Source organism: Gobius niger (assembly GCF_951799975.1).
Source record: "Gobius niger genome assembly, chromosome: 10".
NCBI classification, from domain to species: Eukaryota; Metazoa; Chordata; class Actinopteri; order Gobiiformes; family Gobiidae; genus Gobius; species Gobius niger.
The window spans coordinates 13,239,528-13,257,351 of record NC_136861.1 but is presented as its reverse complement, the minus strand read 5'-3'; the positions used below and the strand labels follow the sequence as shown (position 1 = coordinate 13,257,351).

The 17,824-nt window shown below is 41.7% G+C and overlaps 1 protein-coding gene across 1 annotated transcript in view; it reads right to left on the bottom strand.

The window, feature by feature from the left end:
* Positions 1-1,362: 1,362 nt before the first annotated feature.
* znf385c (zinc finger protein 385C) overlaps positions 1,363-17,824 on the bottom strand; it is a 288,504-nt gene continuing 272,042 nt past the window's right edge. Inside the window, exons 6-10 of the mRNA XM_079564655.1 lie at positions 11,444-11,794; positions 9,382-9,569; positions 6,446-6,544; positions 3,792-3,884; positions 1,363-1,827 (exon numbers count right to left, since the gene is read on the bottom strand). Of these exons, the coding sequence (XP_079420781.1) occupies positions 1,585-1,827; positions 3,792-3,884; positions 6,446-6,544; positions 9,382-9,569; positions 11,444-11,794 (974 nt within the window). The 3' untranslated portion in view covers positions 1,363-1,584. The remainder of the gene's footprint in view (positions 1,828-3,791; positions 3,885-6,445; positions 6,545-9,381; positions 9,570-11,443; positions 11,795-17,824) is intronic.

Genomic DNA, 17,824 nt, shown 5'->3' with positions numbered 1-17,824 from the left:
GTTCCCGTCACTTCTCACAATAAGTTAAAAATCTTTTTAATACAGCATCAAGTAAAGGGACCTTTATTTTGGCGGCAACCACACTAAACATACATCTAGAGTTTTTCTATCTTTGCTTTCCTAATAAATTACACGATAATATCCATATAACCCAGACTACCCATGAAATAAATGGCTATCGAATTGGCCTCGTCGTCCCAGTCACTGTCTGGAGGCCGGACCTGCTCCATTGCACGGTCACGACGGAGGAGCAGGAAGCAAGGCATGATGGGGAAAAATCTTGGCCTCATTTTGATGGGGTTGACTCCGCGGTATTGAGACGTGGGCCGCCTCGCTCTCCATCTCCGGTCAAGGGGCTGCATAGTTTAGAGGTATAATACACTGTCAAAGGGAGAGACGCATTTCCACTGGGGACGTACAGCACCGGTCGGGTTTAGCATCACAGAACGAAAGGAAATCGATCATTATAGTTCTGACTTTGCGTTATTGACTTGATAGATCTCTCGATTCTTTTCAAGATATGTACATCTTTTCCAAATTGATCATAGGCACTGTGGCTCGGATCTGCACTTAGAAAAAACAAAAACACTATCCCACATGGCAGAAGGGTTTGCCCAAGTGTTTGTGTGGAATATCTCCAGCACTCGTCCTGACAAAATGCTAAAATAGGGCTGTTTGAAGGTGATCTATCAATCAATGTGAATTCAAACAGGCCCGAGTGCAGTGCTTAATTTGTAAATGAGTATTTTCAGGAACACTTTTGGTTTTATGTGATGGATTCGGGGAACAGGCCATGTTATTGTAAGACTTAGTTGATATTGTAGTTCCAAGCCTAAATAAAGGTGTGAGGATCGGTTTAAACCTCTCTTAAATGCTCCCAGTTGAATGTTTGAATGCATTTCCACCGATCTGTAGGCCCCACAGATTTAATAAATAGAGATCGGTCCCATTCAGCCCCATTCATTGTAATGGTCCCGGGTGGTCTGTGAAATTAACATGGCTGCTCGATCTCCTCCTACGAAGCCTGTTCCTTAAAAGGGCAAAAAGGCAGGAAGCCCCGCACTCGTGGAGAGGGCGGAGCCTCCACAGAGCTCCAGAGCCTGTCAATATGCCACCTCGCCCAGCGTTGTCACATGGGTCATAGCAATTTGAGTTTGAGAAAAACTCTTTGGAGCCAGGCTTTTAAGCAGTGCTACTACAGCAATGTCAGCTCCCCGCCATGAGGACCAAAGATGTTGTGTACACAATTACACATCAATATGCGGACCTCGATTACAAAAAAAGCCTCAACGCAAGAAGATGCTGGGTTCGATCCCCGCAGAGTCTCAGCAGCTCAGGACTGACCTATACCTATATATTGAAGGATGGGTCAAGAGCAGAGGACACATTTCCCTACAGGGATATTAAACTAAATAGAAAAACTATTAAAATAATAATATTAGTCTAATTCAAAGTCATTTTTTACTGATACGTTTTCCTTTCGTCCAGTGCGCGTGCTCATTTTGGCATCTCTTGCAAACGAACCCGACCAGTGCCGTACCCTCCCTTTGTGAAAACACGCGGAGTCAAGTCGAGGTCTTGTTTTTAATACGGGGAGAAGATGATGGGCGTGTGGGTGGCCCGCAGAGGTCCCGGGGCGGGTCTGAAGAGGGCGGGGCTGAGGAAGGGCGTCTGGATGAAGGCGGCCGCTGTGCCCACCGGGTGGCGCAGGGCCAGCGGGTTTGTGGCGGCGACGGTGCACAGGCCCGGGGGAGGGGAGAGCGGGCTGTGCAGGAAACCAGACGTGCTCAGGGTCTTGGTCAGCTGCTTCTGCAACGCCAGTTTGGTCTGGGGGAAGGGACAAGGGGGAGAGAGAGAGAGGCGGGGGGAGATCGTGAGTAAAAAGTAAGGATTTCTCATGAATGTGCCATAAAAGTCCAAATAAAAATATCTCATTATGTCATACTGCCAAGAAGTTGTGGAGTTGAAAGGATTGTGGATTGTGGATAGCAAAAAAGCGAGAAAGGTCATTCTCAGTTCAAAACCACCGGCGTGACTAAACAACTTTGGGGCAAATGCGCCATTCTCCTTCAGATAGTAGTTCAGGTTCTCAGCTTATTGCTCAAGCAGATTCACAGATAATAATAACAGAGTTTTTCTGAAAGAATATTAACCTTCTGTTGAGCACCTTCGTTAATTACTTTTCCCTGTGATCTTGGCTTTCCCTTTGAAGGAAGAATGTTGCCGCCGTCTGCTTTAGATTCTTGCCTCTTTTTGTTCACACTTTAAACTGAAATAATATATTGAGAGAATGCAAGGGTGTCTCAAAGCTGTTCTGCACATTATTGAAAACGTCTGCATATCAAAATGTCTTTGTATTACTGTGCAGCATATTCAACTTCTCAGGACTTAAAAGAAAATTGGTTGGGATTAAATACAAATGTAGTGGATATGTTGAGGAATAATAATAATAATCCAGTGAGAGCTTTGTGTCACCGTGAAAGGGACTGTTAAAATCCCTTTTCCAAAAGTGGCAAATATGGCACTGTGGATTATCCATAATAACAGTCACCTTGCAAGTAACACTCGACCAGTAGTTCGAGTACCTCATAAAATATTTGACCTTTAAAGTACCAGCTGGGAAAAAAAGGACTTTCTGAGTACCTCCAGGCCAAGAATAATCTAAAATAGACTAAATTCTGTCTACCCTGGTATAAAGCGAGTCAAGACCAGAAAAAGCACACTTAACAAAAATGCATAGTTAAACATAAATTAAATTATCTCTAATAATTACAATGAATAAAGTCGAAAGTTGCTTTTGAGTCGATGGTACTCACACAGTCCAGTTCACTAAACCAGGGGTTCCCAAGACCGTGACCCAGGACTGGGCAAAAAAATCAATTTGAATTAAAAATCCTGTTAATTGGAATCGATTTTCCGAAAATCGATTTTGTAAGATTTTTTTTTAGTATTCATGATTTGGATGTTAAACAATCAGACTGCACTGTGACTTGAATTTATTTTACAGTGATTGCTTTGCTATTTTTGAAGATTTCTTGATGCACAAAACTAAAAACATTATTATTTATTTAAACATTATTATTAAAAAAATACATTTACAGTCAGCAGTAATTTGAGCTTAAATGGGGGCGGAGGGGGTTATTTAAAAAAACTCAATTTAGGATTTCCCAGCTCTACCATGATACCCAATATACTATACAACAATATGGGACCCCCACGGAAAAAAACAAATCACTGATATATACATTATCAAGCAAAAAAAAAAAAGTAAAGTAAAATCTTTAGTTAGTTTATATTACATTTATATTGCTTACTCACTCCAAAGGCATTTTTTTTTTCCAATTGAGAATTATAGTAAGGGTTCTACATCAGCTTTATTTAAGCTTTTATAACTACTTAATTCCCCTTGGCCGTGATATTTGTTGTAGTATAAACTAAAATAATGTATTATGCTTGGCTTTTATGGCACGATAAAGCGCAGTTATATCGGAGACCAACAGAGTGCGCACTTCCTCTTTTGTGCCACAGTGACAAGAAGCTGCCTGGGGGAGATAGCTTGGCCACAGACAGGATCCGATCCAGTTGGGTGGAATCATCTCGGGACGCCCAGCTCTTGACCAGCGCAAAAGCCCAAACCTGCTTTGCTAGTGCACATAAATCTGTCACGACAGTCTGCTTAGACACCTGGCCTAAGGTCTGACCGTGTCTATGCCCCCAAGACCTGGCCTCTTTCCGTCCCCTCACCCCCGACCCCCCCTTGCGCCTCGGTCTCTCCCTCCCCAGACACTGACCTGCGGTGAGAGCGAGTTGAGGGTGAACTGGCTGTGGGCTTTCTTCATGGCGGACAGAGCCATGCCTGCATAGCCACTCCACCTCACGCTCTGCTGCAGGGAGAGAAACAGGGGACAGACAGAGGGGGAGAGGAGGCAGTTATGACAGGTGCAAAGAATAGATTAGTCCTGAGTGCTGATTCAGATCCCTGTTTTAGACCTGTCTGGGGGCTCGGGGGGACTGTAGTGTGAGGTTAACCTTTGTGACAGCCGTACGAGCCCTCTGCCGTAGCGAGACTCACTCAGACCGAAGGAGACGCGAATCACTTTGATTTGCTTTTGTTTCACAGGTTTAAGTCTCTGAGCTCTTACATGGCAGCAATTTAACGCAATGATTCATGTCAATAAATGTGCACAGCTTCAACGATTTGTCAAGCTGACCATATGGTAGATGCAATTCTCTCTCAATCTTTGGGGAGTTTGTCAATACAATGAATAAGATACAATAAAATCTGCATACAATTGCATACTGCAGTGCATTGTGAGATGAAAGTTAGAACATAATACAATATTGAAGCCACTAAGGATGGAAACAAAGGGAGTTGGCGTTCACAAATAATTTCCTGAGTTCATTATAATGCATTAATGAATTCTGCTTATTGTCGACTATTCTATAATCTTATTGTCAGAGGTATTGCCATTAATTGATTTGTAAGATTAATAACGCAACTTCTCTTGTAAATCAATAAAGTTTGTCTAAATGTTGGAGACACACTGTGGCGCTTTTAAGTTTCCATACTGCAGACAAAAATGTATTTGTCAAAAAGTTGCTGTAAACTTCAGACTTGACTAAGAGTAGCGTCGTGTTTGAAGTCGTCTTTCAATATACTAATTCTGTCCTTAGCGATGCCCTGGTTTCAATGTCAAGAGTCTTATGCAATGTTTTGGTTCTGTTGCGTGTAATTTCACCACAATAATAGAACAAAACACTAATAACACGGCCGGAGGTGGTAGAGTAGCAAAAATGTTTACCCGAGTAATAGTAATGTTGCTGTAAAATAATTGTACTCAAGTAGATGTGAAAAGGACTGACCCAAATAATGATTTAATGAGTAAAAGATAAGTAACTAATAAAAATACTGCGTGTTAAAGGTCCTATATCATGCAATATCGACCTTTTGGAGCTTTTAGCCATGTTGTATTGCTATTTCCTTATCAAAAACACCCCAGAGTGGTTTTTGGCTTTATTCACGCAGTTCTAAGCAATCCTCTTGAATCCTGCTCCCTGAGAAGCTGCTCCGCCCTCTCCTGGTATGACGTTTTTTACGTCATAGTGTAAGGAAGAGCCCAACGTCTGTAATGTAATGCCTTACGACCTGATTTTAATTTATAAAACTGCTTTTTTCATTATTTCTTTTGTACAGATGTCATGTTGGACGAACTGCCGGAGGAGCTCAGGGCTGCAGAGAACGTTTATGTTTTTAAGAGCAGGCTCAAGACCTACCTTTTTAGCTTAGCCTTTAACTGACTAATCTATTTATTTAATCCTAATATATAAAATATATATATGGGAGGTTGTAACAGGCGTATTGTTTTAAATGTTGTAATCTGTAAAGCACTTTGTGATACCTTTCGGCATGAAAAGCGCTTTATAAATAAAGTTTGATTGATTGATTGATTGATGTTTGCATTGAAAGTTGTAAAGAAGGAGCTCTTTCTAACCTACTCTAGACACGTTTTTTCTGACCTAACGATGATGTCAGGGAGAAAATGCGTTTTTGACTACAAGAAGTACAGGACTTTTTTCAACCTTCCTAAAGCAGAGGCCACTCGCCAGAAGTTGGATTTTCTTTCCGGGATTCGGTGACTATCAGCCAAAATTGTGTTTTTCTGTGACTGTCTCTTGATGGATGTTTGGTGAACCTTCACCAGAATCAAAGTGGATTAATTTTTATAACCATCGCGGGTCCTATAATGTAAAGGCCAGGACAGAGCGATGGTGAGTCAATCAAAACACATGCTAGCTTGTGTGTGTTAGCCATTTATGAAGCTGCGTTGCAGATGCCAACTCCTTATAACGGCATTGTGAAATAACTTCACTGCTAATGTTGCATGGGTGGATTAGCTCGGACAGAGGGGGTGGTGTTAACCGAATCGAAGCGTCGTGTCTTCCGGGTTTGCAAAATACCCCCAGAAAACACTTATATTTCTCACAAAAAATAGTGCTCCAGAGTGGAAGAGGTACAATATATCATATAAATGCCTATACTTTACTTTGGGATGGCTAAAATAGCATGATACAGATCCTTTAAGATAAGGTTAGCATGTGTATTTGATCATATTTCTAAAGTTGAAGCAAAAAGTCCTCGAACTGTAGCTGAGTACATTGCATGTGTTTTACATAAGCCTCTGTTAAAATTCATTGGACTGAACGTGGACCCCACATTTGTAGTCAGACGAAAAGCCGAGCGAGCGGCTGGACCTCAGAGGGTTAAATCACTTAGCTCCGGATAAATTGAAACCGCTGTTTAAAAATGCATTAGTTTACAAGCTGAGCTGAATATATTCCAATTTGGGACATGTGTTCAAGCATCTCCTCTGCTTCGGGGAAAAGCCAATTACATTTTATTTGTCTTCCTTGTTGTGTGCGGTTTGTTTGCTCGTCTGCGTCTTACCGCTAAGCTGGAGCTCGGTTGGCTCTTGCTGTGCGGGGTAAATTTGGGTTTCGGAGGTTTTCCGGCCAGTCTATCCTTGTGCCTTCTGCTATTCATGTGCTGTTGAGGAGAGCAGAAAAACAACATTAGTGATTAGATAGCAGGGATTGGTTCTATCGCAGCGGGAAAGCTTCAAATCTTATCTGTTGAATTAATAATAGCGCTGGGGGTGACTGAAGAGCGAAACCATCGAATTGAATTACTGTCTATTGTTGCCACTATCTTTTGTACACGGCTGCATACATTTATTTATTTTATGCTTATTAGAGAACAAGGACTAAAAGAAAAACATTGTTGCAGTTTTAAATCAATGCCTTGTCTATAGGCAGCTCATTCATTTGCAAACTTGCCACCTTATTAACAGCCCGTTTAATGAGAAAACAGCGTGTGATACTAAAGAAAAGGAAACAAGCCCGTTTTGAAAATGTAAGGATTAGAAAGTACAGATACTCAGGTTTAAAAGTAAGGAGTAAGAGTAAAAAGTCTCCAAATACTCAAGTAAAGCATAGATACCTGAAAGAATGGGTGTTTCATTGTGTCAAAATTTTGAATGAGCCGCCGACTTCCCATCAGTATCTCACAGCCAGTGATGTTTTCTTAAACTATTAGTTGATTTGAGCAAGACATCGCTAATCCTTAATGGGAAAATAGCGAGAGAGGAAGAACAGAGATCGCACTCGGAGACATGTGTCACTCCTGTGCATGGAGCCTATTAATGGCAAACATAAGGCAATAAAAGTTCGAATTTCGTTGTGCAACACCAAAACTTTTGCTTTTGCTCTGGGATTGACAGCACTTTCTCACACCAATCAGGTATCAACATTTTCCAAGTTTCTGATACGTCTTCCGATTAAGGACTGCACCAGAATCATTGTAACTTTGCCATACTGCAGATGTTTCAATTCATTACTTTCCCACGCACTGTCTTCTTAACTTTACAATCCTAACATATAAATAAACGATGAAGATAATTATATAATCTTACTCGTCAGTGCTATTAATGTTATTGGGTATCCAACTGAAGCATGTATGTTTTTCTACTTCTCAGCTCCTTCGTAGGAAAGGTTCCCAAATACACTGTTGTGAACATCAACAGAGAAAGAAACTCATTTGCATACACAATTTACGCCGATGTAGCCATAAAATTACAATCCCGACTCCAGAGTGGCTTGTCATAATGAATCTGTCTCTCTGAAAAGGCTTCCCGCTTAGTTACAGCAGCCTGATGATATCTTTTTTTTTAATGTGGAAAAATGGCGTCCGCTCAAGCATTCACTGCGCTCAATGACGGTTTACAAAAGGTTCATTCGTGCGACAGGAAAAAGATTGTGTCTTTGATTTGGAGCGACACATATTTCTTCATCAGGTAAAAGTTAAGACCATCCCTCGATCATGCGACATATGTGAATTCACTGAAAAAAGTCATTTCATTGCATAACATAGCTCTGTTTGATCATGCCCTCCACTATGACAAAGCTTATTGCTGCCTTACACCATTGGATTGTACGCACCTGCTCAGTTAATGTGGAACAGCGAGGTCAACTTTTGTAGCACAAGAGAAAAAGGAAAGGAGGGACCATAAATGTCACAGCACTCCACTGGCGAAGGATGCGTTGAACTGCAGGGGAGAGTGCTGCTACTCCCTCTAGATTCGCCTGGCCCCGTCTGCCCCCCGAACAACACCTCGGCTCGAGACACTCATGACTATGGCTGAGTGCGTTCACAGGGCCTTTCCTCACTTGATTCAAAGTGCCATTGTCATCGCTATATCCACTGTAGCATAGGTGCATACCACAATCCACCATTCTGCTCTCCCAGTGCCCTCCACAAGTACGGTACATGTTTTTCCTATTATCTGCAAAGACGTGTAGTCTGGGATTGGGGGTGATTTCTTCGAATTCCCAATGAGTCTATTGACGAGCATGTTAACCAAAAGTTGGATAAGACGCAAACGGACTGCTGCATATATTGTAAACAAGGAAGTTAGTGGTACTGAGTAACTTGTTTACCATAATAAAACCTTTCAGTAGTCCCTCTGGGAGAAATACAAGTGTTAATAGGATCATTGGGCGGTCTTTCATCTCCCTCTGATGTCATTGGCCAGAAAACCACAATTGCAACTTGCAGCCACCGCGTCGGAGTCACCAACACACACTAATAGAATCACAACGAAGAAGCTAACAGGCTAATGGGCAAAGCTAACTGCGGGCTAGCACCACTTAAACAGTATTTACAGCCAAGTTTGAGTGAAAAAAAAAAAAAAATTCTGTCAGCGTAGTATTTACTCTCACGGACGATTAATGAGTAAAAACACGCAGAATGCTACGACACCTTCAGTGGCGCTTATGGCCTCTAGAGGCGGGAGTTACTTAGTTCTGCTTTATAGGAGAAATCAACACAAATGCAGCTGTTTCAATCGATGTATGTTTGGAACAGGAAAACAAAAATTTTCAATAAATGGAAACAAGAAGAACACACATCAACATCTATGCAGGTAAATTCTTGGTAAGTACATTTCAGAAAATATTTTCCTTGTGATTGATTCGGTCTTCCTGTCGTGACAACACGGTCTGTGATTGGACCGATATAAAACTTTTGGATATTTGATTGGCTGTTAGCAAAGTTCCAGTCAGTCCTGCTTTTGAACAAAAACAAACTGTAGTAGTGGATGGCTGTCCAGGCAATTCATCTGCAGCCTCTCCAATGTAATGTAATAACTAATTATGAAAAATACATTAGTCTACATTTCTCTAGACACTCAAATCTGCTTTACAATACATGCATTATTCATTGACTTGATCGTGATGATTGTACTAAAATGCCTTTACCAGCGTTGTGGAAGAAACAATCAAACTAAACTAAACCTCCTCCGCCAGAGTCCAGGCCCAGTCTCTTACCTGGCTGAGCTGTGTCTCTGAGTTGACAAAGATCTCACACACTTCACACTGGAAGTTCTTGCTGGTGACGCCCACGCTGCCTTTGCTGCCCAGCCGTTTGCTCTTGCAGCCAGCTCGAGCGGCCACCACTTTCCCCCTCCTCCGAGGCAGAACACTCTGACCCTCCAGCGTCAGCTTGTGCTTTGTACCTGCGAACAACAGACAGTTGTTAGAGTGCCAATGTGTACACAGTTGATCAAACCAGATAAACTAGCCCTTTGATTTGATCTATTTTTCATTACTGTACGACACATCATCTTACTAATTACAGTTTAGTGAGAGGATGTTTGAATTACAATATTCAAGAGGTACTTCAAATACTTCAGAGAACAAAATAAAGTGTTCAAGATTAATTTCAAGCCTATTAAAATGTCTTAAGACATTCATGATGCAAATCCACATTCCTCAACAATATTCTGGGGCCTCCTACTTCTTTGTGGCAAAGTGATTGTCAGCTCCTCTGGAGAGACAAGCCTGTTTGAGCAGTCCTTTAGGTCACCTCATTCTAGAAATGTTATTTCTTGCCCATTGCGAATCGTCGTTATGGCTGTTTTATGTTATGATGAGAGCAGAGGGTGTCATTAACGGAAAATTCTCTGTTATTTACAGAACATTTTAGCTTTGATAGAACATTTTGAAGGCCATCAGTCATTTTGACAGATTGAAAATCAAGCCGTAATTGAAATAAAGACGCAGCGCTGCTCTTTTTCTCACTGCACAGCTCTCTCTCTCTCTAAAGCAGCTACTTCACTGTTCAACCCTGTGTGGTTTTGCTTTTCGCACGGCAACTAAACAGTTTTATAGTGCCGCAAATCTGTGCGAGGAGAGGTGTAGACAGAGGCGTAGCTTGCCATTAGGCAAGGCAGGCAGCTGCCTGGGGCCCCCAACAGTCAAGTCCATTAATGTGCATATGCCAAGTTTTAATGTTTTTCAAAAAATAACAGTTATTTAGATGGATAACATCAGTTGCAAATTCATCAGTTTAATAATTGTCATTTTAATTCAGTGGAGAAGATATTTCAATGAAGAAAAGCTGGGCTGAAACGTTATTTGTATTTGAATTTTTAAGCTGCTGACAGGAAGTGACATAGATGAAGGTAACATTCAACATAGCAGTTTGACTCATTTTCCATTGACATAACATGGTTGCACGGCAACAGTTTAAAATTGTTTACCTTCTTCTATGTCACTTCCTGTCGGTGTCCAATAAGGAAGTGAAACTATAAACATCACAAAAAGGGCCAAACTAAAGAAAACTGGGTACAATCTTAAATATGATCATATTAACTATGTTTTAGCCAAAACAGTGTCTAATGTGTCATATACACTTTAACTTAAAGCTTGCATCAAACACTTGACATTCACCGTCTTCCTTATGACTTTAGTGCTGTAATGACACCATCTCTCCACCAACGCGTGCTGGCGCTGTTGATCCCCATCCTGTTGCAGGCTTTAGTGAGTCATGGTTCCCTAATGTTAACTTATAATGAGCACTGGCTCCACCAGATTATATTTTTAATAATGAAACCAGTTCATTGTAACACTCCTCATGACCTAAAGAACCTCAGCGTTCTGTCCTGAGTGAAACTTATACAGAGAACTGCATCATGGGAGTTGTCAGGTGACCGGTACAGTATGTTTTCCATGACTCTGTTCAGATCATGGTAAGTTTAGCTCCATTGATCCTGCAATCTATTTCCTAACACAAGTGATATGCAGCCTAGGGTAAGAAATTAATTTCTTTAAAAAAATGCCTATAATGAGAGATTAATTCATGACGGATAAAATGACAGATAAAAATAGCTGAAAAATAACCCTGTCTGTCAAAATGAGGGAGAGAAATGATCCCTGAGAGAGACTGATCCAACCCAAACAATGTGGACAACTGCAGCAACCACAGATCTAAGTAGCGATGCAGGCAATCGATATCACATTAATTTTATAGCAAAGTTGTCCAAAACGATCCCTCGCAAAAGGCATGGGACGGGGACAGCTTGTGAGTGAGTGCAGTGTAGAGACATACCGCTATTGTGTGCTTCGAGTTGAGAGGCCGAGTTGACGGTCACTTTGCAAACGGGGCAGTGAAGGTGCGATTTGCTCGTTTTCTCCTTGTCCGTTGGCGTTTCCTCGCTTGTGCTGGACGTCGTTTCCCCCTGGCTGCTCTGCCCCGCGGCCTCCTCCGCCTCGGGCCCGTCGGCGGCGCTGGTGTCCGAGGCCGTTTCCGAGAGCGGGTACGAGGGGGAGATTTGAGGCGGGGAGAGGGTGACCAGCTCCGACGTCGACGCTTCGGACTCCGGGGTCAGCATCACCGAGCTCTTCGCGCTCTCTTCCGCCTTGACGTCCAGAGTCACCGGCTCTGGATCGGGCTGAGGATCTAGAAGACAAATCAAAAAGCAATGGTTCATTATTAGAGTTACAGATAATAGCTTTGTTTTGTCTTTTTCATTTGTTAAAACTGATCAAATATTGTGTGTGGATACGTGCACGGTGGATAAAGTGCATTGCTCAAGGGCACAACAATACTGAGTTTGAGAACGTGGCATTTGAACCCCCAACCTGCTGCATCTATTGTTCCCTCATTAAAACCAACCCTGGAGTTGTGTTTTGTTTCATTCACATCTGTCCGACTGAAGCTGCATTAATTGGCGCTGCCTCTTCTCTGATCCTCCTACTCCACTGATTCACAAATCCTCACACAAAAGTACACAAACAGAGACTTCATTTCGTAGTTTCTGTTCAATTAGGTGTATTTAGAATAGAAAGTTTAGCGTGTGTTACCTTCACAACAAAAAGTTTACAAGAAAAATGCTAAATTGACGGCGTAGGCATTGTCTGTACATCGCTTGGTGATAATTACGTAACTTTAGCTGATTAGCATTCAAAGCAGCAGATGTGGTGTTGTCTTTAAATTAAGACTCGATGTTGCTTCAAACGCTGAGCAAATGTAGCATAAACTAGCCTTTGCAAAAGTTTAGCTTGGGAAACAGCAATAAACATCACAACTTAATACGCAAACATAACTAAATCCCCTAAAAAAATGTGTTTATGAAATTCCCATTAGTTTCCCTTCTTATCTGCAAATAGCCATTTCCACTTTTTCAACTAAGAGGGTGCTTTTAAGTTGTAGCTTTCTGGTGTTGGCTGATAATTTCCTTTGTTTTAATCCATGCGGAGCGAGTTAGATAAGGTTCAGTTCAAACCAGTGGTATCAGCTTGTTTGTCCCCTTTGCTTTTCTCTTTCACTCACTCTCCTCGTGGAGAGGCCTAGTCTATTCAAATATCAAGCAAGTCAATATATACAATCTAATCGACTGCCAAGCCAATAAATCACTGAGTTCTATTACAGGGCCACCTCATTGCCCTCCTGAGGGAATCCTCGATCCAATAGCACAGCACAATTGCTTGCTCTACCATTTCATTTGCTGGGCCTTCTCCTTCCATAGACCTTCAATGCATCTGGCCTCCATTGATTTTCCCAGAGTGAATTCATCATTGGAGATAAGGGTCCTTCCTTTCTCACTGAACCCTCTAAAGCAGCTCACAGACGGTGGTATGTGAACTTAGGCTCCTTCAGGCCATAATCAGCATCATCGAAGTTAAAACAAGAGATAATCAGATAATAGAAGAACCTCAGAGACACGATAATGTGAAACTACATGGGGGCGGATCGCACTTAAGTCTACAATGTACTGTAGTGTATTCAGTGCACTGGACAAAACCATAGAACCATCATATTTTGTGCTTAATTTTATTTCTATTATATACTTGACACTCTGCTGTATGTGTCACACAGTGCCACAGGTGATAGTCAGAGTATGAATGTACAGAATGATAGAAAATGAAACTTTCACCACTGGACACTTACAGGCAAAGAGTGTGAAGTGCCCTAAAAGTAGAAGGATTTCATCATTTACAGTCTACCAAAAAATAAAAATAAAGGATTTATCATTTACAGTCGTAAATTAATAAATAAACCTTTTGTTCTGATCATACAAAAATATACACACTTCAATATTGCTCAGCCCTGCTATACCAAATATACCCATATGTGCAAGCTCTGTATAACCATGTAGAAATAGAAACTATCTGTCTATAGTCATACACTTATAAGAGGAAAGGAAATCAGTCTACCCCAAGGGGCAGCAGTGGCTACAATAGTATCTTACCACCACCGAGTATGGTGAGACTGAATAATGACTGAAGCGCTTTGAGAAACCTGGCCTTTAACAGGGTCTAAAAAATGGCTACAAGCTGATCATCAATAATGTGATCATTTGTGACATGATAACCCAATAAACCTGATAAACATGACAGATTGGGGAGTTTTAACATTGATGAAAATTGCAGGGGTGGTTGTAAACAGTGTATTCTATGTCAATTTTTTTAAATTATTTTGTATTGTTTTCTTTATTGTTGGTGTCTTAAATATAAAGGACAATGAATGGAAAGTAGTCCTAAATGTGGCTCATACATGGAATAACTCTACTGAGCGTTTATTAATGCACACTGTCCTCTCCAAGTAAACAAATGAGCAAAGTAAAGTACTTTCCAAGGAGGCTAGTGAACTCTATACATCAAAGAGCTAAGAGTAGTTTGATGTTTTGTCTGATGACAGACTCTACAGCTCAGTCATGCTATCCAAAGTGATTGTTCCTCCCGCTGTATCCCAGCGTCGACCCATTCTCAAGTCGGGCTGGGGTCCGTGGTTTTGAGTCGGGCCATATATTGCAGGACTATAGGGCTAGCTGCGTTTGGATCCATCGTCAGCAGGGGGCTGTCAAACCATTGCTCTCCCAGAATTGGCCCAACTGTGCTTGCTATCCGGGTCCAGGGGCCTACACAAGCACTACACCTATAAGATTAGACAAAAGCCTCCCCATGTAATGAGAATGACCTCTACAGCACACAGCCAAACCCCTCTCCATGGGGACGGGGGGGAGGCGAGAGGACATGGGGTATGCTTGTATGATCCAGGAGCTTATGTGAAAGACGCAGCTACCTGAGACGTCTCCGGAGGGAAAGATCAGTAGATGTGAAGGAGCGGGCGGGGAATCTGTGTGAAAACCTACACACTCACCAGGCTCATTTTAAATAGCCCTGAATAGATCATAAGATTTAAACAAAGTCAAAATACGAAAATGCTGGTGTCGCTCCATAAACGAAAATGAGACACTGAAGAGATAAGTTACTGTTTTCCATTCCCTATCATTTATTGTACGTCAACCTACAATTCCTGCAAAGTCACGAACAACCTCAGGCTCAGATCACGTGGCACAAGTACTGTATGAATCAAACTGAACCCATGAATGTCTTTAAACACCATCCGCTTCTTGCTCATTAGTTGTCAAACCCGTGTCAGATACAGTGACAGGTTTGGCACAGACATTGGGAAGCTGTCAGCGCAAAGGCCGCAGTATCGAGCGGCTACAGTCTGAAATCACACGGCGGAATCACATCAGCGTCTCCATCCGTGCAGGGGGCAATCATCAATTTAATTTAACCTAAAACTCACTTTTCCAGGTCAGAAATTATGTATTTTTTTCTGCCAATGAAAGCTGACTCATGATTAATTGCAACTCATAAATATTTCAGAACACCTATACAACTTCCCTGATATCCCTGACTGTTCCCGACCCATTTCAGTTTATATACAATGAAATAATGTACAGTGTGTTCTGTAATCTCTCAGTCCTCCAGGAGTTTTCTCCAAATTATTGTGGCTTATGTGACGGTACATCGGCATTATCTTTCCATGTTTTCAATTCTAACTTAAAATGTTCTCAACAAGCAGCATTTTTTTTGTTTTTTTCCCCCTCAAACTGCATTTGTGGTTTCTGTGCACCACATTGTTCTACTGGATACTTTTGTATGTCTTTGCTGTAGGTTTTGTGGATTTATTTAATGCAAAGAGTCCATAATGGTTCTGAAGAAAGCCGCTTTTTAAAAGTAAATAAACAGCTATGAGCTAAAGACATTGGAGTCCTACAAATTTCTTCTTCTGAAACACTGAAGAGGCACCAAGAGCGCCCACACCTGCAGCACAGTGGAGGCGTCACAAAAATGCGCTACAGGAAACAAGGAAGGAACAAATGAGGAGGTATCTGGGCAAGGCTCACAGCTAAGCCACACAAGTCTTCTATCCCTACTATTGTTCTGGCTAATGGCTGTTCAGTGGAGAATAGAATGGATTAACTGCTAAGCTCTTCCCAGAAGATGGTGAAAGACAGTTGTGGAGCGGAGGAAGCTGCGCAGGAGGAAGAGGAAGGAGGAGGTGGAGGAGCAGTGCAGGACACCACGCTCTGAAACAGGGACAAACCCAGTAGCCAGTGCACCGTTTCAGAGGAGCACTGAAGGCAGACAGCCAGGGTTAAACCCCTACTTCCAAAAACATGCTGTGGCCCACAGTGGCGGCGCGCTCAGTCGCAGCGGCTCAGGACTAACAGTGATGGTTTGTGACACTTTCTATCTAAATATGCAACACAATCCATTAAACACAAAATGGGGTGCTTCAGCAGTAGGAGAAGAAACAAAAAAGTGACCAGGATTACGTAAAACAGTGTCAGCTGAATGAAGCAAAAGTACTTGATTGTTTGAAGTTGATTTTGCATAATATGTCGTTATCGCTTTAAATTAAGGTGTGCTCATTAAGTATAAATATGTGGCCAAACCACCTTTGCTCTGCCCAATCCCGTCAGACCTTGGAAGCTAAGCAGGGAAGGGCCTGGCAGGACTTGGATGGGAGACCGTTTGGGAACACCAGGAAGCCTGGCGAATGCAATGTGTGAGTGAGTGAGTGAGTGAGTGAGTGGTGGTCAGAGGGGCCAATGGCGCAGACTGGTTGCCTCGCTTCCGTCAGTCTACCCCAGGGTAGCTAAGGCTACAATAGTAGCTTACCACCACCGAGTATGGAGTGAACGAATAATGCAATGTAAAGCGTCTTTGCGTGTCCAGAAAAGCGCTATATAAAACCGATGCATTATTATTATTATTATTATTATTATAAGCATTAGTAATCATTTTAAGGATAGGGTTAAGGGTTAAGGTTAGGTTGGCTATGAATAAGCGTATTATTAATGGCCTATTAGTATGTGAACAAATAAAAGTATATAAGCAGTATGTTAATACTTTACAAGCATATCATTAATGCTTATTAGTTACCTTATTAATACTTAATGAGCACACCTTAATATAAAGCGTTATCGATATGTCTCTTCTAATCCTAAAGGCAAACTTTTATTATAGCTGAGAAATATTTAGTTTGAAATGTACATTACTTTACTTTATTGACCGAGATCCAGCCTATTTTAACAGTCGAAGTCTTGGCAGATAATGAGGTCTTCGAATACAAGCTTTTCCTTTGTAAAACTGGACATTAAAAAGTATTGATCTGTCTCTCTATATCAGTCAATACACTCACTAATTTACTTTGAATTGTTCCTCCGATATTCAATCAGAGCACAGAAGGGCCCGGTAAACACTAACAATAAAAGCAATGTGATTTGTAGAGAGCTTGAAGGCCTTAGACAGAGGCGACAGTTGGCAACGGTTGGTTATTGGCTCATGATGGCAGACAATATGCTCGCCGTGCCGCTGCACTCGGCTCCCATTCACTTTCATAGCAGACATAAGTCAGTTCAAAGAGTCTTCATTTGAAGAGCTATTCCATTTTGCGAGACGCCATTGTGTCGCACGACGCCATTGGTTCGCACTGCTGAATTTTAATTTCACATTAGGCCAATCACACAATTGGGCTTAATAAAGAGTGTTCCTCCTCACCGAAATCGCATTGGGGAATTATGAGAAATTATGCAGCGTATTAGAAAATCAGCAGACTTTCTCCACCGCCATTCTCTGTCTTCATTCACTTTTATCTTATTGTTCATTCTTCTACTTCCCCTCCTTTTGCATAGGGCCACTTTTGCGACATATTAAATTGAAATTTGATGGGAGCGTTATCAGCAGGCAGGGTTGTCCATTGTCCACCGTCCTCTTTCTGAAGGAGACTCAAAGCGCTCAAAGGCAAAAAAAGAAAAATAACTCTATGAAGCTACGAAGAAGCAGCACGGAACATACTGCTCTGAAATGTCCCGAGTGATAAGCGTCTGAAGACGGATTAAGATTCAACTAGGGTAGTGGTGATATTCTCTGAGGGGGAAAGGGGGAAGTGGAGATGGGTAAATGTTTTAGATACCGAAAAAGATCATTTTAGGGCTGACAATCGAAAGAGTGAGAGTGACATCCGGGACAAATTGAGTAATAAATCACATCAAGGGTAGATCAAAAGCACTGACAACGATTCACATTTTTATTTCTATTTTTTTAGAATGGAGCCCTGCTGATAATCTTAAAGAAATACATTTTAGGATGTGAGATGATTTCGGCAAGGGAACTCGATCGCTGTTTG